Below are 23,393 nucleotides of genomic sequence, written 5' to 3' on the forward strand. Positions count from 1 at the left end.
TGAATGCTATCCTAAGTTTGAAATTTAAGAAATCTATTGAATGTTATGTCTCCGAACAAGTAAGAGAATAAAGAAGAATGCTTCTGAAACCAAATCTGTAAAGAAAAAAAATCTTTATTTTCAGTACAGATTTTTACAGACCTCATTCTTAAATTACATAAAAGCTTTATCTACGATGTCAGGTCTTAACCACTGTTAACCAATCCTTTTAATGTCTTTTCTTTTTTTTTTTTTCTTTCTTTTTTTTTTTTTGAGAGGCAGAGTGGACAGAGAGAGAGAGACAGAGAGAAAGGTCTTCCTTTGCCGTTGGTTCACCCTCCAATGGCCGCCGCGGCCGGTGCGCTGAGGCCGGTGCATCGCACTGATCCGAAGCCAGGAGCCAGGTGTTTCTCCTGGTCTCCCATGCGGGTGCAGGGCCCAAGCACTTGGGCCATCCTCCACTGCACTCCTGGGCCATAGCAGAGAGCTGGCCTAGAAGAGGAGCGACCGGGACTAGAACCCGGTGTGCCGGCGCCGCAAGCGGAGGATTAGCCTCTTGAGCCGCAGCGCCGGCCAATGTCTTTCTATTTATACTTTTATGAATATAAAGCCTGTTTAAAATCTATTGCATATTGTCTAATGCCAACATTTAAATTATTTCTGAGTATCATTAAATTGTATACTTCCCCCTAATTAAAGACATCTTGATCCTGATGTATAGTATAAATGATGAAATAAGAAGGAGTAGATATGGATTTGTTATTACTAACTAAACAGAATAGGGTATGATTTTTTAAAATCAGAATAAATTCTCCCTTTTCTTTTGATTATGAACACCACATTTTAAGATAAAACACAATCTTATATTCATGAAGGCCTATACATGCTTATGTGCCTTCACATGAAAATAGCAAAAAAATTTATTATTTCAGTAATTTGTAGAGGATGCTATAATTGTCCCAAATTTTAAGACACCAAGTGAAAAGTCAAGTAAATATGGGCCCTCATGATCTCAACACATGACAGTGAATGCTGCAGATACTGAATTAGTTTCCTCAGTAATTATTTAGTTGATTTTTAATAATTTCATGATAATCTTCCAGGATAACTGGTTCCAATTTCAGTATCTATAAAGCAAGGTTGGAGAAAGAGCAACCTCAAAATTTTTATGACTTAAGTGTGCAAGACAAGCATGTTGCTATGGTTAATGGATAGTATTTGTTTAATTTATTTAATTACTTATTTAGTTCCATCCTTGTTTTAGAGAGAAAATATGTGGCTTATTCAAAGTATAAACCAAATTCATGTTCTTAATGGTTCCAAGAGGTTCAGGCTACATGTAAAACTCAACTCACAAAATAACACAAGCACTCTATATAAAATCTGCAAAAACAGAAAAGAAGAAAAAAAGGAGAGAAAAGAAACAGGAAAAGAAAAGTAGGAAGTTATGTCCATTCCATCCCAGATAAGAAAATTCTGGTCAATGATGGCAGAAATGCTTCAAAAATCTGTATTTCAAAATTTCCTAAGACTGCTTTTAATATTAACAGCCAAAGGACAGTTTTCCATACAACTATGGCCTTTATGAACTCCAAAACGAAGTAGGAGATTGGAATTGACTTAGAAACCAAAACCGTACTTCCAGATTGCCTTGTTCTCCTTGGATATCACCCATATCACCAGGAGGCAAGTGATTCAGATTGGAGTATCTAACAGATCAGAGCCCAGGAAATACGGGGACTCAAAATAATAAAACAAGTCAAAGCTAATTTCAAAACATTACAATCCAATCAATCATGCATTTCCTAAAAGTCACAGTGGGGTTTTAAATTATTGGAAATAAAATTAGACCTAAATCCCTAGATTAATGTTTTACCCCTGTTTGGTCCCTAGTAGTTGTTTTCTAAAATTGAGAGTTCTACTGCTTAGAAGGGATCGACTTGGTAGGCAAAAAGAAGTAACTGAATGCAAACATCTATTTTCTGACTCTTTCATAATCAAAAGAATACGCATCATTAAAAATTGAAGTAGCCCAGCGGTTTTTGGCCAAAATAACAATGCTACCTCCTTGGGTTCTGTCTGACTTTTATAGCACTTTATCTCTGAGAAGACTATGGTGCCCATTTCCACCAAGTAACAAAGAATAAAAACAAAATATTCAGCAATAAATCGGAGGATACTTCAAAAAGTTCATTAATAGTAGAATTAAAAGATAAGTTTATTGGGGGCAGGTGTTGAGGGCAGCGGGGTGAGGAGCCACTTGGGATGCCCACATACCTTAGTGTAGTGCTGATTCAATCCTGGCTACTCCGCTTCCCACCCTGCTCCATGCTAATGTGCCTGAGAAGCAGCAGATGATGGCTCAAGTATTTGAGTACCTATTGCCCACTTGGGAGAGCAGGATGGAGCTGCTGGCTCCTAGCTTCTGCCTGGTCCAGTCCAGGCTTTTATGTTCATTTGGGGAGTGAAACAGCAGATGGAAGATCGATCTGTCTCTTTCTGACATTGCCTTTCAAATAAATAAATAAATCTCAACTTTGGAGATTTCACATTTCAGCCAAGGCCAGAATACAGAGACGAAAGATCAATTATACTCCAAAATACCAAAGATGCTTGTACTTATTAAAGGAGCTTGTAACAGTGGGTATAGTTTATCCCAATTGACTACAAAATTAAACCTTTAATAAATTCTGTTTTTTCACATTTAAAATGAGAAAACAACCCATATTCCTAGTGGCTTGATTTATTTCAACACATTACATGACCAAGTCATATTTTCATCAAAAATTCCTTAATAAGATCTATGCTAAGTCTATAGCAGAATTTGCTAATAAGCTGTATTGCACCATATGGTCTCCCTGATCTGTGGTAACTAATAGAGAACCTAAAAAGTAATCTACAGAAGTGAAATTGACACTTTGAGATGTGCCGATTTTGAACAGCTCTTGTCTCAACTCTTAAGGAAGATTTATTTTTTTTCCTTTTAGTTTATTTATTTATTTTACTACCTGTTGAACTCTTTGCCTAGTTTAGGGCTAATCTTATGAGTTTAAACCTAATTGAAGATAGATATTTGTAAAAAAAAATAAGAATGGGAATAGGAGAGAGAGAAGGAAGAAGGTTGAGTGCAGGTGAGAGGGAGGGAGGGTAGAGTGGGTAGAATCACTAAGTTCCTAAATTTGTATATATCAAATACATGAAGTTTGTATACCTTAAATAAAAGGTTTCTAGGTAATAAATAATTAAATATATAAATAGAAAGTAGAAAGATAAAAAAATAAGCTCTATTGTTAGATCCATAATGACATAAAAATTTTCACTATATCTCATTTAATTTTGTACAATGGGTATTTTATTATATTATAGCTCTAAAAATTGATGTTCAATGTACTGTATACAATTTTCAAGTAATCACAAAATATATCTACCGGTAACATCTCAGTTTTAGTATACAGTTCTCAAAAAGGTTTTATTAGCAAGGAAAATTAAAAAGAGACAAATTAGAATATTCCCCCTTGATTGTTTCTGTCTGCCACATTATATGCAAACAGAAAAAAAAAGAGATGCTACAATGTAGCAAAAGCTTCTAGAAAATCATCAAAAATTTCAATTCTGATGTTCTAGGACTATTCAAAGATTATTTATTCAGTTAAAACACAGAATATTTTTGTGTGAGCATTATTCCTTCTATAAATGTTCAGAAATGCATTTCAAACAATAACTACTTCATTAATTTCAAATCAAGCTGTCATTCAACCGCAAGAACACATCCTTTGTTTAGTCTGACTTATAATACTTATCAACTCCTTTCCTGCTAAAGGCTTTTTCCTCCCAGTTTTTGTAAGACAAATAAAGAGGCTTTTGGAAAATATCTAGATGCAATCCTCCTTGGGCTATGATGCAACACAGAGAATATTAGTCAACTAAAAAGAAATGTCTTTATAATGTTAAGGGGCACTGTAGGCTAATGAAATATTCACAATTTCAGAAAATTTCTAAGAAGACATATTCTATTCCAAATAGTCTCCCTTTGGGGAAAGATAACTGAAAGAATTCTAATTTCATATCCACACAAAAAGTAAAATAATAAGTCTAACTATAAATTACACTTAAAATCATTCATTTAATGTGTTATTTTTAATGTGTTACTCTAAGTTTATAGAGGTATTAAATGATTTGTGAGAAAAAGCAAAAAAAAAAAACAAAGTTGGTATACATTTTAAAATCTGTAAATAGAACTTTTTTTGAAAATACGATTTTGGGTAAAACATAATAAGCTAATATGTTCTTAGAAAAAACTTTTTTAAAGTGGAAGTAAAGAACAAACTAAGAGCATGATTCAAATAAAAATATATTGCTTTAACTTTACATTTTTACTTGCATGAGGTGTCTTCACAATGTTCATAAAAATGATTACTATGAAAAAACAGATTCCAAAAGTTTTTGTACCCAAATAAACTCTCTTTTAATTTCATTTTTTCCACAAATTTTCTGAAGCACCTTCATAAATATACTTGCTGTGTCATTCTGACATCACTTTAAGAATAGTTGGTCTGACATGTTTTCTTGCAATTTTATGTTTCTTCAGATATTTTGATCTTACATTGCCTAAGCATTATGTCAAAGGAGATTAAAAAATTAAGGACTAAAACTGAGTCCATGTAAGAAAATTTTTATGTGTTACTTTTTATGGGCTTTTTTGTTTTATTTGCAATGGAAAAGCAGATGAGATTATTTGGGGTAGTGTAGCACATGTGTGACTGTTTTGGGGCTTTTTTATGTGTGTGCTTTGCTTTTGTCAGTTTATTCTTAGAGTATTCTTTCACCAAAGTCACAGTTATAATTAAAATTCTTGTAATAACTAAAAACTAGAAATTCTTCCTTGTACTAGTTTTATATTATTTTCTCATGAGAACAAAACACTGCTCCTAAATCAAAAACAAAATGCTGTATGTTCAGATTTTGGAGCAACAATACTATCAAGACAGCCAAGTTATTAAAGCCCATTTTCAGATCTGGAACAACTTCTGAAAATAAAGAGAGCATTTGGCATACCTTATACTAAAGAAAAAGTGCAATTTTCATTATTTCCTGATTCTGGAGATCCAATAAAAACCTTATGGAATAAAAACTCTTGCAAAAATCCTTCAGGGAAAACATAACCAACAGCCACCCCACTTTTAAAGTAATGAACGTTGATAAACTATAATAAGAGTATGGAAATTTTTACTTTTTCTTCGAAGCTTAACAGAAAAGATCAAAAGGTATTTTTGGCGTTTCAAACAGTAATGACCTACGGCACCTAAAAGATACACATATAAAATATGTACGTTAATTTTTAAAGAAACAGCAACAAAAATTAAAACATTGATGAATAGGTAAATACTGATGACGCCAATATAGAAGTATTTGCCACTGCAAAGGGCCTAAACACAATCACATCTTGTCCCAGTCATACCTGCCTGCCAGAACAAAATAGGCAGCTGACCAGTTATGGGGCGTTTATCTATACAGTGGAGCCTTTGTTCTCCAACAATGTCAGATTGCAAACGTCCTGGAACACATATTTACCTGGAGGATTCTTGGCAGGATCATTGTGGCTTGGACTTCCTGATTGTCCAGAATCTGTAAAGAAATCACAGAAAATGTTTTCTTTTTAATTTGGTTGAAACAATTTCACAATCCTCAGAAGGACTTTAAAAATGTTTAAGATACAACAGTGAAGTTGAGTGTTTCAATAAAGTATACTTCCCAAGCCTTTCAATCGCAATATTTTATTCATCAAACTAGATGGATGTCTATAACATTTCTATGTCAGAAGAAAAAAAAAAACAAGTATTGCTCTATCACATTTTGAGCTAAAAGCAAGACATTTCTGAAGCAAAAGATCTGGCTACAAATCCAGTAAAGATGGTGGGAAGGTTAGGCAAATATCAAGGCCTATCAGAAGTAGTATGAAATAATGCAGATACATTCCCTTCAAAAACGCAATCCGAGTGTAATTAAACAAGCTTTTAAAAACCCAAAAATAGTTTTTTATTCAATGAGTAAAATACACAGGAAAGAAAGCCCACTATTCCAGGATTTCACATGCATGTACACATCCCCACTCCAATAATCCCCAACCTCCTGGATCCTGGCCCAGATTTGACTACATCCCATAATAGCAATCGATTTGCAGGCACCAAGAAAAGGCATAAATTACAAGGTAGAAACCAACATGGCTTTGTGGAGAGCAAATTGTTGGATCAATTTAATTTTCATCTGTGATAGATGGATAGACTCTTCAGATAAGGAGCAAGAAAAGAATATAGTATACATGAATTTCCTATGCCACATTATTCCTCATTGATGCTACAGAAACAAATGTGGAAGATACATGAGCACAACTGTTAGCCAACATGCCTCTCCTGACAAAGCCGACACTGTTGTATTTTGCTCACTCCCCCATGTCCCCTCTGCGTGTATCTGTCATTTGCCCCATATTATTACACGTTTTCTTGTACATTGCTTTGTCATCTTCTTTTATTGGTTTTAGCATTTAAATTTTGTCTCCCCAACTAAATTGCAAGCTCCTACGCGGAGGCAGAGAGACACACTTCTTTTGTGTCTTCCTCAGTATGCCATTCGTGGCTGCGAATGCACTAGGCATGCAGTAAATGCCAGACGAACGGATGGCTCAGATTCAACAGACTTCCTCTCTTGTTAGAGAAGGCAATTTTGGACTTGAGAGTGACTTTCAATAAAATTTGATAGGTGGAGCACAGATGACACTCTGTCATGGACTGCCACGGATTGCTCAGAACCTGACCATGACACTGAAGCCAAGCAAAGGACTGAGTCTTGGTAATGCATAAAAATTATATGCTGGCTTTCTCAACAGGTTTATTCTGTTCTTCCAGGTAAGTGATTAACATACTGCAATTGCTGCTTCTACCATTAAATGCAAGAACATCCTGTTAGTTTCTTCCTGCATATAACTTGGTTATTTATTTCTGCCCTTTGCCTCATGCCTGCTAGCTTAGATTTAACATTGAGATTAGAATTTTACCATTGCCACCCCACTCTTGTGCCTTTTTCTTTTTGTTCTAGAACAGATTTAATGAAATCTTAAAGAAGTTTAATGCTTTCCATATATCCTCCAACTTCTTCCTGGCTTTCCAAAATGAAAGTAAACTGGAAATCTACCCTTGCAGTCTGGATTCTGCCTTGAGTCCCCTGCAAGTCAATGAGAGCTGAGAGCTGGGTATTCTCTCAGCTCTCATGAACTCTTCTATTACTTTTTCTGAAATCAAGGCAAGACTTAGTCAGTGCCTCATAGGATGTATGTTCCCCTTCTACATTCCTATAAGAAATGATACAACACTGGCTACTCTCAAGGCCAGAATATGACACAAAAATAATAAATTGTATTATTTTGCTACAAGCCTTAGCTATTTCTGCTTCGAGCTCTCTGACAAATGTCTCTCACAGTTAATACCTCATTCCAATTTAATTTCTTAAGAGATTCTGTCATGATGAGAGGTTCTACTTATGCCTCACACACTCACTAACCATACCATCCCTACTGTTTATTTTTCCCTTTAAAGCTACCTTACATTTATGAAGGTTTTGACATGTATTCTCCAAGGTAGTGAATGCCACCTTCATGATGACACAATGTGAGGCTACCTAATGCTCTCAACTGGAGACAAGTTGCAGGAGAAGCTTCATTTCAGGAGTTGTAGACTCTCTGCATAAGTGTTGGCATATTTAGTGATATTACCTTCAAAACAGCACCATGATACTCTTTCCCATTATCTGTTCCTAAACTTGGGTCCAAAAGAGTAATGAAAGCCTCTCTTATTCCTTAAAAAGTCTTCAGCTAGAGCAATGGCATCCCCTGTTCCAGCATCTTACTGCAGAAACCCTATTTCTTCTACTGTAAATTACACTCTTTTCCCACTTCCAACAATAACTTCAACTGAAACAATATACTTATAAAACAAAACAAAAAAACCCACAAGCATTTCAGGGAAAGTTGAAGGGACCCTAAATTTGAGTCACACATTTGCTTTTCTGTAACAATTCCACTTTCTAAAATGATCTGGTGTTTACTGGCACCCAGTGACAAGCTTACACACCCCAAAGCCTGTGCCCCTTCATGAAAATAGTATATACTGCCTCCCCAAAACTCTTCTGCAGGCAAGCAACAGAACATTTACTTTGCAGGCTGTAAATCCTAACACTATAATCTACTCTTAACTCCTATGTCACCTTATATCGGTCACTTAATTCCAACTGCTGGAAAAGGAAGTAACCAGGGAGTTGCAATTGGCAGAGAAACCAAAAATGAACTGTTATTGTGGTTGACTTCAGAGAAGGAATTATTCAGACCACATCTAAACCCTTCCAATTCACCACCTAGGTCAAATTACTCTATACTCAAAAGTTTTATTGAACCACTTCCATCACTGTGTTCCACAGTTGCCTCTCCCTACCCAGTGTATGTATTTAATATGTTACAGTGAATCCTGGCTCTCCCTCACTAGTGGCGACATCTCCTGCAAAGTTACTTAATTCTTAACAGCCACAGTGTCTTGTTCTTGAAAACTGCAATAGTCCTATCTACTTCATAGAATCACTGCACAGATTATACTATATGAAGTCTGAAAGCACTGGGTCAGACAAACCCTACACTATCAATGATACTAAGCATAGACCCACATCCAAAAATGATTAGCATTTTTAATGGACTAACACTCAAAAAGAGAGAAAAGGGACATGATGAATTCTGTCCATCCCAGTGCAAATATCTAAAACTGTCTGTGGTAGATCTATTGAACTGGGGGACTGCTGTGTGCCCACCTGAGAATTCCTAAGTAAATACTTTTGGGAGGAAAGCATAGCTGCTTCAAGGCTCTCAGGAGCTGGCCACGCTTAGAAGGCAGTAGAGGAAAACTACATTCTAGGAGACCAAAGCCTCTAGCGAGAAAGCTAATAATAGTGGTTGTGAGATGCCGAGCACACTAGGTCTGGAGAGATTCTGAAGTGGTGGAGAAAAAGAGAGGTGAATGATCTTGAAGGTGGCAGACCAAAACCAGTACTCCCTACTGCCTCTACTCTTCATATTTGCTTCTTTAATCTCAATCAGTATTGCCTATATTTCTGTGCTTTTCTCCTTCTGAACTGACTGGAGATACTGGTGCATGGAAAGAGATTTTAGACTGCATGCTAAAGAAAATCTCCTATTCCCCAAACTTCAGTTATTAAAAGTATGAATTAAATATACAAGGGTACTTCAACAAGTCTGTGGAGAACAGAGTTAACAGCTAAATTTATCTTTGTGCAAACATTTTTGAAGTCCATGCATCCAACAGGTCTTCATGGGAAATGCATATTAAAAAAATCATGCACAAATTTCAAAATTTTTACACCCAAATTTATCTTTTGATAACATTTCACCTGAACTCTCTGAAATACATTCATATACTGATTCTTCTAGGAAGGAAAATAATTAAAAAGCCATTTCTAAATTACTACTTTTAACTCAATCAGTTCATTTTTCCCCAGAATAGATTCTCCTGAAATAAGAACCTCTCTCATCCCTGCATGAACCATGCCAACTTCTCTTCAATCCTTTTTCTTCATTCCTTTTAAAAAAGCAGTCAATCTTATGGCTCTTCTAGTATCTAAACCTTACTAATGGAATGCCCAAGCTTCTCAAGTGACTCCATTTTATGAAATATCCTGATACTTAAGTGATCTAAATGGTGCATCCAAAGTATCATGGCAAGTATTAAAACTTTGTTCTCCATACAGGTCACCTGTTTGGACACACTACTTCTCAGGTATATGATGCAATGCTAAGATCATGGAAAGCCAAATGATCTTTCAGTAGATAAATGCTTCTGGGAACTTTGCCTTCCTCTAACTTCCCTCCTCCTTCCCATCATTTACCAGTGCTTTCAAAGTATTTTTCAGAATTTTAGAAACCTTTTTTAAAACTTATTCTAAGCAAGAAAAAAGTATTATTGCCATTAAATCCTATACACAAATGGGTACATTAAAGAGAGACTAATTCTAAGTCAAATTTCATTTAGAGTCTCTCTGCTAAATAAAAGGAATTTCAATGTTTTATGGATAACTGGGTGGAAGTCCAAGAAAATGCTTGTTCAAAATATATTATAATAAATAAATAATCGCCAGTTAAATATTTGTTTCTGAGTACTAACTTTCTGGAGTGATAAACGGCAACTCTCAGAGGTGAGTAGATCATCACAATTGTGAAAGTTTGTTTGAAGGTCATTTATGTAAGTGCCAATTAACTGCAAATCAACAAGGTTTATGAAGCATCTTCTATATTCCAAATGCTTTGTGATGTGTGAAACACGTAGGTACCCCATAATGCAAACTAAATTTCTTTTTAATTTATAATTGATGTATAGTTTATATTAATGATGTTTAAAATAGTTTTTTGGGGGTCCAGTACTGTGCATAGTTGGTAAAGACATAGTCTGTGGTGCCAGTATTCCATATGGATGCCATTTCAAGTCCTGGCTGCTCCACTTCTGATCAAGCTCCCTGTTAATGGCCTGGTAAAGGCAGCAGAGGATGGCCCAAGTGCCTGGGTCCCTGCACCCACTGTGGGAGATCTGGAAGAAGCTCCTGGCTCCTGCCTATGCAACTGGCCCAGCCCTGGACACTGCGGCCATTTGGGGAGTGAACCAGCTGATGGAAGATTGATATTTCTCTCTCTCTTTCTCTCTCTCTCTCATTTTGCCTTTCAAACACATAAATCAATCTTTCTTTAAAATAGCTTTTTAAAAAATATTTTATATTCTGTGCCTTCTGCCTTCTAGAAGTTCAGAGGATGTCCTAAACAGTCAGAAGTGTACAAACAGACAAATAATACAACTGTGATAGTCACTATAAATGATTCTACATCAAGAAAGAACAACTGATTCTTCTTAGGAAGGGGAGGCATGGGCATGTCATAAAAGACAGCAGATGGAGAAGAACCTAGGGACAGGGTCTTAAAAAATAACCTGACCTCCCAGCTTTCTAGTACATATTTCATTATGAAATTCAAAACTGAGGCAAAACCCAAAACGCTTACATGTACAAATATAGGCAGGGGAAAAAAAATAAAGCCAAAAAATTTACTATGCCTTTCAAGGCACTGCGTTCTGGCCTCTACAAACACCTAGGCCACACTTTAGAACTCTGGATCCCGTATGTCACCCACAATTGATGCCTCAACATCTTTGTACAGAACAGTCCACCCCTCTTTTCCCTGCAGCCCTCCTGGCTCAGGCTGTCCCTTTTAGACTCTGACCACTACGATAGGAGAGAAGTTGCCCTATTTTAGCCTTATGGCCCTCATTTGGTTAAGACAAATGAACAGAAATAAAAATTTATGCAAAATTTACAAAGAAGGAAGGCTAAGCATGCCACTCTTATGTGAAAACATACATTAGAAGTCAGATAACCTTTTGTGGTCAAGAAAGGGGACAGATATACAATCCCCAGGACTGAGTCTCCAATCTAATGTAGGACTCCCTCCTGCCTCCCGATTTCCTGAAGGAATATCTGGTAATGGGAGCATGGTAGACAACAGGTACAACAGTTGCTTGGTGGGAGCCCAGGAAGCAGATTCCTAGTTTGCAAGAAGTGGGCCAAACAACTTACAATGATCTTTCTTTCTCTTCTAGGTTAGTGATCTTTCTTTTTACTCCTAATTGAAACTTATTCCAGGAACTCATTTTATTCTCTGTCACCCTGGGTTGAGTATCCACAGAAAAATCAAATTTGAGAAGCCTAATTTTAATTTCTGGTCATTTTGGTACAAACAAGAACTGAAAGAGGTAAACTATCAGGCCCCTGCTGGCTCTAAAAGTCTATGATTCTACAACAATATAGCTTTTATATCAAGGGATATCAGAAGAGTAAATGAAACCCGCACTGTAACCTGTTAACCTACAGATAGCCTCTTGCTAGAACTAAAATTAGTCATCATGTGATAAAAGGTCCCTTTGTCATATTCCTTTGCCTTAAGCAGGTGAAGAAACAGCCCATTGTCAATGAAAGAATACCACGAGATTATTTTGTTAAAGACTTAGAACAGACTCCTTTTTTCTCTCTAAAACATTACTAATTAAACGTACTAAAATCATTTGTTTTTACAAATTAAATATATAGCATGCTAGAATCACTTAAGAAAGAGAACGTCAAGATGTAAGACACAAAGCCTGGAGGAAAGGTATACAAATGCACACATTTTATACTAGGAAAACAAAAAGCTAAGAAAAAAAAGTCTATATTTTTAAAGGAGAAAACTGCTCTCCTGGAATAAAGCCTCCCTCTCTTCCCCTCCCTCTGCTCAAAGTGCTGGCAGTTTACTGTCTGCCGTGACTGATCTCCCTGGGGCTTAGAGTGAGTTGGCTTTACATAATCACAATTCCTATTACATAATTTGCCATTTCTTTTTTCCATCGCACTTAAGATGGTGCACAACTCTGATTCTAATGCAGGAATACTTTTTTCAATTGGGGGGACACAAAACGATAATTTACAATATTCTTTTTTCCCTTTATTAAATATTTATTAAAATAACACAAAGAAAGAACATGGGAACACTAAGTCCTTTGCTTGTCTCTTATAAGCCTGTAAATCTGTGGGAAAATATGCCTGGAGGGGAGAAGAAGAGAGAGGTCCTGTGGGTCTACTCTCCTATCTTCCTGTCTCCCTCTCTGTTTCCATCTCTCCATTTTTGTCTCTGTCTCTTCTCAACAGGACATTATATTACTTGGAGTTCACTTCATTGCAAAACATGGTTAACAAGCTTGATATGGAAAATCTTCTTTATCACTTTGTTAATGGTGTCCTTGACCTATTTGTGCTGAATATGTACCCATTCCCTTAAACCCAGTTCTAAGCAAGAAGAGAAACCAAACTTGAGTATTTTCAGCAGAACCAAAATAATATTTGAAAGCATGGCATTCTGCAAATTTTCAATCATGCCTTTTAATCTAGACTATTTCCCCTCTTTAGTACCTCCTTTCTATTGCTAATGTATGTTTGAATAAACAAAACTCATGGTCTTAAAAAACGTTGCTATGTTGAGAGTAAAATAATCTAATTAACCAAAGAAAAATATAGAATTAAGACAGCAGATATGTAATGGAGTCTATTTCTTAGCCCTGCACATTCCACTTGTTCTATTATTAAATTTTCTTTTAAAAAGTCACTTTTCTGCTGAACAGGGAGGTTAGATTAGGTTCAAAGCATAACATCCCATGGATTAAAATAAGGATTTGTTTGGACTCAAACACTGAAATTTGTCCACAGGGAATTACCTGAAAAGCGGACAAGTGAAATTTAAGGGGAGAAAGATCACAGAACACATGTGAGAGCAAATCAAACCTGTCCACAACGGGGACCACTACCGCCCAGTACAAAGACCCACGCACAAAAAGTGCTAACCCTACCAGCGTCTCCAAGCAGAGAGCCGCAGAACCTCATTAACTAGCACCCAAGCCGCCCACCAATGAAAGCTGGGATAATCGTATCTGACCTTTCTGCCCCAAGATTAAGTTCAATGACTCTCTACTGATCCAGGGATTCAGTGAACTAAAGGTCAGAAGCAGGATCACCTCAACTTCTTTTCAAAGCCTTTAACCTGTAGAATGCAAAGACACCGTACTGGTCATTGTCAAGATTGCTAACTTTCTATAGTATGTTTCCAATTAAGTAAATAAAATGTAGTAATTAAATCAAGATTGCATAATATGTTTTTGATTTGTAATCTCATTTAAATTAATTAACTGACTCAATTCTTGTTTAGTTTTTAAACTGGTCTAGTTAGGGAAAGAGTCCCTGGGAGCAAATCCAGTTTTCTATCTTTAAAAACAAGGCAAAGCAATCTGGCATACTTTAAAAAAAATTAAACACTAAATGCACTAGCATAATATAAATACAGAGGCAAGGGTGTTAATGTAGAGGAGGGAGGAGTTTCATGGCATGATTTTGACTAAAAAAACTGTTCTTGCACAAGAGAGAAATAAACTAAAACATTATTTATTCAAAATATTTCTTTTCCAATTTTATGAAGATTGCATGTTTGTTGGAAGCAAAACATTTCCAGCTGTATTTTCTGAAGACAGTTGTAGGATTTATTGTTGAAGTTTCTGAAGAGAGTTGTAGGATTTATCATCTTTCACAAATGCTGCCCATTTCACATAATATTAGATGAACACGCCACTGCATCCTTTAAGGAACAATTTGCCAGTGCAGTTTGCCACGTGAAAATAATGAAGTCCTCCCCAAAACCCAGCCAGATCCAGTTGGGAAAGATGAAATGAATGTTCTGTCTTTTCCACCTGGGAGACATTTGGGATTTCAGTTACACTATGTAATAATGCTTTCTTTTTTTCCCGTTGGAAATCAAGAAACCTGCATTTTATAGCAAGGTATGTAGTGCAAGGAGAACGCTGGTGAAATATGAAACTGGAAATGAAAAACAGAATGTCATCAGAGTAAAGAACACACTCAGGCAGGCAAATTGAAAAATCAATGCCGAATTTCAGTGTAAACCAAATGCATGTTTATGATCCTATTAGTCTTAAATTTTCTCTTAAAAAGAAAGCATGGAGAAATAAAAGTTGTTTTACCTCCAAAGGCCTGAACAGTATTTGTTACACTACCCAGCACAATGACTTGCCCACCTGCTTCGTTTTTGTCTAGGGTCTTCATGCATTACTCTAAATCCTATACATTGCACACTCTTGTCCATGTGCTGCCCTTCTGTGCTATAGAGTTCCGTATATTTTCCTCAAACTCAACATGATAATATCTATGAGTTAAACCTGGACATAAGACTTTAATATTTGTCTGGCAATCTTTCTCCTCGGAGAAAAGGACATGATCTCTCCAAAGTGTCTGCAAAATCATATCTCCTGGGTTCCCTTCTGCAACTGCCCTTCTCTTGTACCCTGACCCCAGGTAAACCAGACGGAATCAGTCCTCATCTTGTCCATTAAGTGCTTTCCAAAGGGATTAGAAATAAAAGAGAAAAGGTAACCTCTTCCAACAGTGAGGATATAAGTATTTGTGGAGAAAGGCTATAATATTTCTTTTTTTTTTTCTTTTTTGACAGGCAGAGTGGACAGTGAGAGAGAGAGACAGAGAGAAAGGTCTTCCTTTGCCGTTGGTTCACCCTCCAATGGCCGCCGCGGCCAGCGCACTGCAGCAGGCACATCACGCTGATCCGAAGCCAGGAGCCAGGTGCTTCTCCTGGTCTCCCATGGGGTGCAGGGCCCAAGCACTTGGGCCATCCTCCACTGCACTCCCGGGCCACAGCAGAGAGCTGGACTGGAAGAGGGGCAACCGGGACAGAATCCGGTGCCCCGACCGGGACTAGAACCCGGTGTGCCGGAGCCGCAAGGTGGAGGATTAGCCTAGTAAGCTGCGGCGCCGGCCACTATAATATTTCTTAAAATGTATTGTAAGAGTTTTTTTTTTTTTTTTAAACAGGCAGAGTGGACAGTGAGGGAGAGACAGAGAGAAAGGTCTTCCTTTTTCAGTTGGTTTACCCTCCCCATGGCCGCCGCGGCTGGCACACTGCACTGATCTGAAGCCAGGAGCCAGGTGCTTCCTCCTGGTCTCCCATGCGGGTGCAGGACCCAAGCAGTTGAGCCATCCTCCACTGCACTCCCAGATCGTAGCAGAGAGCTGGACAGGAAGAGGAGCAACCGGGACAGAACTGGCACCCGACTGGGACTAGAACCCCGGGTGCCAGCGCTGCAGGCGGTGGATTAGCCTATTGAGCCACGGCGCCAGCCAGGGTTTTTTGTTTGTTTGTTTTTAAAGAGATTTCATTTATTTATTCAAAAGACAGTTACAGAAAGAGACAAAGGAGAGAAAGAAAGAGAGTGATCTTCCATCCACTGTTTCACTCCCCAAACGGCCACAACTGCATGGGCTAGGCCAGACCAAAGCCAGGAGCCAGGAATTTCTTCCAGGTCTCCCATGTGGGTACAGGGGCCCAAGGACTTGGACCTTCCTCTGCTGCTTTTCCAGGCACATTAGCAGGAAGCCAGATTGGAAGTGGAGCATCCAGGACTCAAACCCGGCCCACAAAGGATGCTGGCATGGCAGATAGCAGTTTAACCTGCTACATAACAGCACCAGCTGCTACTATAAGTTTTAATTGCTACCTCCTCCCCCAACTCCTCCAAAGTTCCCCACTTAGTAAATTCTCCCTTCTTTCCACTCTGCACTGTATTTTGAAAACACAAGTAATCAAATGATTGCGTTAGTGTCAGCTCTCCTGCTAGATTTTATAATCCATGAGGTCAAGATACTTATTAGTCTTATTCATCGCCTGCATAACTCTTGGCACAGAGTATTCAGTCAACATTTAATGAATAATAACTATTTTACAATGATGGCTGGTAACACTTAAAACATTTCTCACCTTCCTCAAATTAAAAATAGATTGCAAGTAATACCAATCATAGATTTTAGTTGTTTGGTTATTATCTTATACATATTCTAGTTTTTAAGTATCTACAATCTCTTCACACATAAAATTTGGCAACTGAGTCAATGTCTAAAAAAATATGTTCTTATTTACTCAATGTTCATTTAAGGCATGTGTTCCCAACAAGAAAGTTTTTACTTGAACACAAGTCTTTCCATTAGCTAAGGAGACACTTTGCCAAACCATTAAAACTCATTATATGAGTTTAAAGAAAAGAAACTGGATGGATTTTTTACATCCTAAAATAGTTGTATGTGATTAATAACCAGTCCTTGTTTTATAATCAAACCATGGCTCTTAAGCCATTGATGACATATTCATGTAGAAATAAATGTACATATTTAATTCAAAGGTGCATTACAAATAACTGAATAATAGAGTAAGACAACGAAGAGCATACTTCCTACCAGTGTAGATTTGTATATGGACATTCATTACTGCTTTAGTATATAAAAAAATTTATCATAATATTGGAGGAAAAAAACGCGAGAAGTTGCTGGATGAAATGGGAAGCTTGCTGATATGGTGGATAATGGTATTAAATGTCCTAGAAGTTCCTTGATAAGTGGTTAAAAGAACTTCTGTCCCAATATTTTCATGGCAAAAGCTAATTTACCAGGAATAAAACTATTTGAATAACACATCATTGAGCTAAAATATTTGAGAAGGGTTACAATGAGAAAACAAACAAGAAGATAGTAATTTCCTCTTAAAAAGTAAAATTGTGCTTGAGAGGAAAGGAACTTAATTGTATTGGTAAAATCAAAACACAAAATAGCTAGTATCTCCTTTCCTTTTTTCTTAAGAGATGGCCAGTGTTTTTCTAATAAATGAATTAATATGTTTGAAGAAACTTCGAAAAGTTTACAATCTGACAGAAACATGGGGACTCATTTGTTACATGATACAGCATTCTTTCAAATGATCGTTTTAAGAAAAAGGCTTCAAATATAGGTAATTCTAACCATGAATCATAATGAGCCTTTGACAGAAACTCACCATGGAATCCATCACTCATTACCACAGTCCCTTGGGGAATGAAAAAAACAAAAATTATGCGAGGCATGTCTACTTGTTGTACCCATTTCAAAGAAGGGAACCAAGAGTAAAATGGTGCCGAGCTGTGTTCCATGTGCTCAAAATCCCTCCCATTTTGTCATGTTACTCATTTTATCTTTAATACAGATTCAAATTGACTCCTTATGATTCAAAAATTCTCTAAGCTAAATCTAAAAAGTATAAAAAAAAAACAAGTTTCTGCATAATGTCCCATCCATATGTCTTAACCCTGAATGGTATCAAACCTATGTAATCTTATACGCCAAATGCCTTCCAGATGTGACACGATTTTAACACAGACCAACTTCAAGTTTTTTACTACAGACTCATCTCCCATGCTCATAAAGATTATCTTCACTGCACGTAACATTACATATGGCTAATGTTCAATTTTCCAAATTGATTATTATGCTGCCATTTCAAAACTGACATTGCCTTCCAATCAAAAAACCAACTAAGCTGTATATCCAACCTCCAACAAAGTCACAAAAGAACCAAGAAACCACACCATTATTTCCGAGTTGCAGAGAGTATTTGCTTACAAAGACAGCTGACATTTTTCTTGTCCATTCCTGGTACCTCCAAAAGGTCGAGAAGGGGAGAGAGAGATCATTCATAATTCTTTGTCAAAGTTAATTGCTATAGGAACAATATGAGCCTTTCACCTGTTGGTTTGGGTTTTAAAGATTAACTCTAATTAGAGAAGATCAAATTATTCTTGACATTTGAAGCATGTTAAGATTTGAGAAGTAACCAACAAGATCATTCGTGAAGAATTTTCAAAAGCACCCAATGCTAATGCTATGATGAAGAGTCATAAACTAAATTTTCATGTAGGATAAAAAAATGTAGTAACTTGATGCCAGCAAGAAAAAGTCATGTGATATGGCTTTGGATGATATCATGCAGACTTAATGCCCCGCCAAATTAAGGCTTTGAATCTGACCTAAATTCCATTCCTCCACCTCATTCCCCAAATTAGAATTGCCAGGTAGTGGCAACTCATCCACAGACATCCCTCACTCTGTTCCTGTAAACTGTCCTTCCCAGCTCTGCTGGGCTAAGGTCCAACCAACAGAAGTCAAGGGTGGGAAACTGGACATTTGGAGGGAGAGTGGGCAGAGCAAAGAAAAGGAGGCATGTATTCCCTCCTTTAGATCCACTTTAGTGAGTCAAGCTTCCCAAGACAGGCTCCTCCCTCCGTGGTCTTCACTTCCCCAGGCACTCAAGGACCCTCCCCTTTACCTCTCCACCCCTTTTTGCAGCAGTGGAGTTTTGCTGCTATTACGTGGCAGGTAATAGAGTTCAACAGTTTTTGGTAATGTCTGATAGTGATACAAAAACCATAATCAGGTTTTAAAAATTAATTTTCTTGTTCTTTTGTTTTTTAAAACATGTCACCCTCTGTTGAAATTCATTGCTTGTTGGGCCGGCGCCGTGGCTCACTAGGCTAATCCTCCACCTTGCGGCGCCGGCACACCAGGTTCTAGTCCCGGTCGGGGCGCCAGATTTTGTCCTGGTTGCCCCTCTTCCAGGCCAGCTCTCTGCTGTGGCCCGGGAGTGCAGTGGAGGATGGCCCAAGTGCTTGGGCCCTGCACCCCATGGGAGACCAGGAGAAGTACCTGGCTCCTGCCATCGGATCAGCGCAGTGCGCCGGCCGCAGCGCACCGGTCATTGGAGGGTGAACCAACGGCAAAGGAAGACCTTGCTCTCTCTCGCTCTCTCTCTCACTGTCCACTCTGCCTGTCAAAAAAAAAAAATTCATTGCTTGTTAATTTTTTTAAAATATCTTAATTTATTTTGAGAGGTAGAGTTATAGACAGAGAAATAGGTCTTCCATCCGCTGGTTCACTCCCCAAATGGCTGCAGCGGCCAGAGTTGGGCTGATCTGAAACCAGGAGCCAGGAGCTTCTTCCGAGTCTCCCACATAGGTGCAGGGGCCCATGCACTTGGGCCATCTTCTACTGCTTTCTCAGGCCATAGCAGAGAGCTGGATCAGAAGTGGAATAGCAGGGACTTGAACCAGGGCCCAAATGGGATGCTGGCACCACAGGTGGAGGCTTTATCCTACTATGCCAGAGTGCCAGCCCCTGTTAACTTTTTTTTTAAAAAATATTTATTTATTTATTTGAAAGTCAGAGTTGCAGAGAAGGAGAACCAGGGGCAGAGAAACAGAGAGAGAGAAAGCAAAAGAGATATCTTCCATCCACTGGTTCACTCCTCAAATGGCCAGAGCCAGGACCTTCACCCAGGTGTCCCACGTGGGTTCAGGGGTTCAAATACTTGGGCCATCTTCCACTGCTTTCTTAGGAATACTAGCAAGGAGCTAAATTGGAAGTGGAACAGCTGGGACACAAACCTGTGCACATATGAGATGTTGACACTGCGGGCAGAGGCTTAACCTTCTATGACACTCTGCCAGCTGTCGCTCCCCCTCCTCGTGGAGGAACGACACAGGACCCTGCGCTGTTCTTTCGTCTGCTCGGCCCTCCCCGGGTTTGCTGCTGGTTCTTCCCGGGTTGGCTACTATCCCTTCCACCTCCGTGGAAGGGCAGTTCCCCCTGGCCACATTCCCCACTTCCGCAGGGGAGCGGCACACTGCCGGCCGGTTCTCTGGGGGGCTGCACAGGTGTTCCTTCAGCTAGATGTTCCCCTTAGATGTTCCCCATAGATGTTCCTGGTGCATGCCGTTTCTCTCCTCCTTTATAGTCCTCCTCCGCCAATCCCAACTCGGCTGCCCACACGCCGAGTACGCTGCTCTCCAATCAGGAGCAAGTCCTACAGTTTATTGGTTGAACTGGAGGCAGCTGTGCGGAAGCTGCTCACTTCTCTCCCAGCGCCATATTGTGGGAGAGCAGATGCATAGAATAAGTCTTAATTCCAGTAACTCAGTCTAGTCCGGTTTGCTCCCCACAGCCAGCCCCAAAAAACTTAGATTTTTCAGTGCTATGTTCTGAATATGCCTCTTCCAAGAGGCCTTCTGGGCACTGTATCCATTCATCCAGATTTGCTATTTCTTCTTTTCATCATCTCAGAGTTGGTTGGTCTCTTCATACAACTTTTATAAACCACATATATCTGAGTTTCTCCTTTATATGTATTTGTTCTACAAATATGACTTTATTGTTATTATAGAACATTTACATCATAACAAAAAACACTGAAATACTAATCAATTTTCTGAATAGCTAACAGTGTCATATAGAAATCATCAAAAGGCTATCATAAGTATACACAGATATACATCAATGTAAGAACAGTACAGATTTGAAAAGAGATGTAATTTCAACATCACTGTTTTCTCTAGGAAATAGTTCATAATACCTCACTTCACATCCTGCATTTTCACATAAGAAAATTTAAAAATAATAGACCAAACTATTTTCTCCAGGGCCAGCATTGTGGCATAGCAGGTTAAGCCACCGCTTGCAACAACAACATCCCATATGTGCACCAGTTTGTATCCCAGCTGCTCCACTTCCAATCCAGCTCCCTGCTAATATGCCTTGGAAAGCAGTGGAAGACAACCCAAGGGCTTAGACCCCTGAATCCATGAGGGACACCTGGATGAAGGTCCAGCCCCCTGGCTTTGGTCTGGCCCCATCCAGGCTGTTGTGGCCATTTGGGGAATGAACCAGTGGATGGAAGATCTTTCTCTCTCTCTGTAACTATGACTTTCAAATAAATAATCTTAAGAAAAAGAAAGCTTGCAGAAAATGGAATTAAAAGATAAATTTATTTTGAAAAATGATATTTCTCTTCTCAGCATGGCATAATCTATTTTGCTTTGCTAGGGTACTCTACAAATAGGAGGTAACATGAAAATATTTATATCTGTATGCATAGAGAAGTATATATATGCATACACTTTACAATCACCCATGCACACAATATAAACATACTTGATGTTTGTAACTATGGTAGGCAATAGTCTCACTAAAGGAAGGTGACATAATGGAAATCACAACATCAATTCATGTGGTGCCACCTTTTTTTTTAAAAAGATTTATTTTATTTATTCAAAAGGTAGAGTTACAGACAGTGAGAGGGAGAGACAGAGAGAAAAGTCTTCCTTCCATTGGTTCACTCCCCAAATGGCCGCAATGGCCGGAGCTGCGCTGATCTGAAACCAGGAGCTTCTTCCTGGTCTCTCACGCACGTGCAGGGGCTCAAGGACTTGGGCCACCTTCTACTGCTATCCCAGGCCACAGCAGAGAGCTGGATTGGAAGAGGAGCAGCCAGGACTAGAACCGGTGCCCATGTGGGATGCCAGTGCCGCAGGTGGAGGATTAACCTACTGTGCCACAGCTCTGGCCTCACTGCCACTTTTTTCTGATAGAACTTTAATGGGGCGACGTGGTATCTGGTGTGTACTCTCAGTTGGCAGTATCGCACTATATTCCTATGTCCTTCTATTTCCTGTCAATTGTTTAGAACCTCACCTAGAGTTTTATTTTTATGTCTCTTTTTAAAATACCATCATCCAAGTTTGTGATAGTTACCACTAAATATCACAGGGAGACAGCATCAACTTTTTCATTAAGATGTTTGTTAGGGTGGGCTTGTGCTGCAGCAGTTAAGACACCCCGAGCCTGCATTCCATCTCTGAGTGGCTGGTCCCAAGTTCCTGTCCTACTTCTGACAAACGTTCTGCCAGTGTGCATCCTGGGAAGCAGCAGGTGATGGCTCAAGTGTTGGGTCTCTGCCACTCACATCAGAGAAACAGACGAGTTGCAGGCTGCTGGCTTTGGTGTAGCCAATCCTGACCATGGTGGTCATTTAGGGAATAAACCAGCAGATGGGAGATACTCCCACTCTTTCTCTCTCTCTTTGCCTTTCAAATAAATAAAAATACATAAAACTTAAAAGAAACTTAAACCTAAGCCTGAAATCTATTTTATATTTTAGTCGATCTGTGTTATAAAAGGCAAAACTTGGAAATTTAATTTAAAACATATTTATTGAAAAAAGAAAATAGTTACGTGTCTAAATAAATGTAAGACAGCCATAATATAAGTCTTGCAATAATTTCATGTTTTTGTATTTTCCCTCCCTTTCTTCCCCAAGAAGAATATTACAGAGAGACAGACAAGCTAAGAGACAGCCTCCACAAGATGACGGCGGACACAATGAACAGACATTACAAGCCACAGGAATAATGCTGAGATCTCAAGATAAAAACAGCCCTTTCTCTGTTAATAGGTACAGGGAACCTAATGCCAGATACGAAAATGAATCTATATTTTACTCAGGTTCTTGTAACACATGGATGTCTCAAAATTCTCACTTTCATTAAAAGTTACTGTCAAGAAAAAAGAAATTTAAAAATTATCCTAGTTTCCCAATATCCTCCACACATATACTCTGTGACTGCTATAGGAACATATACCTCAGTTAGAGCCAAGATAAAACAAGAGAGATTGAATTGTGAACATTAAACAAAGCAGGTAACTGAAATTCTGACAGATGTAACTGGCCTAGAAATAAGCTCTAAAAACGTGCTCCGAGAAACGGACTGCTGGAGCCAAGAGGAGCTAACCTCCACCTTCACAGACAACAGATTGGAGGGTTTCATTGGAAGTCAGTTAGCACCAAGTGTCCATCCACTTACAAACGTCACAGCACATACAGCAGAAAAAAAGAGAACACTGAAGGAGTTATAAGTGAACGATTATGTAAGTGTTGGAGGTGCACCACACTTCCCCAACCAAGCCCCTTGTGGTAAAGTTAGATCCTGGTGAGCTATCCCCAAGGCTTCTCCACAATGGATTACACCTGACCTGGGAGGAAATCCCATTCTCCCAGGCCTTTGAAAGTCTGGGCAAAGTTGGCC

The 23,393-nt window shown here is 38.6% G+C and overlaps 1 protein-coding gene across 40 annotated transcripts in view; it reads right to left on the reverse strand.

The window, feature by feature from the left end:
• NFIB (nuclear factor I B) overlaps window positions 1-23,393 on the reverse strand; it is a 494,444-nt gene that overhangs the window by 97,441 nt on the left and 373,610 nt on the right. For all 40 annotated transcript variants that reach the window (XM_051857860.3, XM_070052215.2, XM_051857855.3 and 37 more), the window contains one exon: window positions 5,551-5,604. In XM_051857860.3, coding sequence (XP_051713820.1) covers window positions 5,551-5,604 — 54 coding nt within the window. The remainder of the gene's footprint in view (window positions 1-5,550; window positions 5,605-23,393) is intronic.

Source organism: Oryctolagus cuniculus, chromosome 1 (genome assembly GCF_051225735.1).
Source record: "Oryctolagus cuniculus isolate XC-2025 breed Fujian yellow rabbit chromosome 1, ASM5122573v1, whole genome shotgun sequence".
NCBI lineage: Eukaryota > Metazoa > Chordata > Mammalia > Lagomorpha > Leporidae > Oryctolagus > Oryctolagus cuniculus.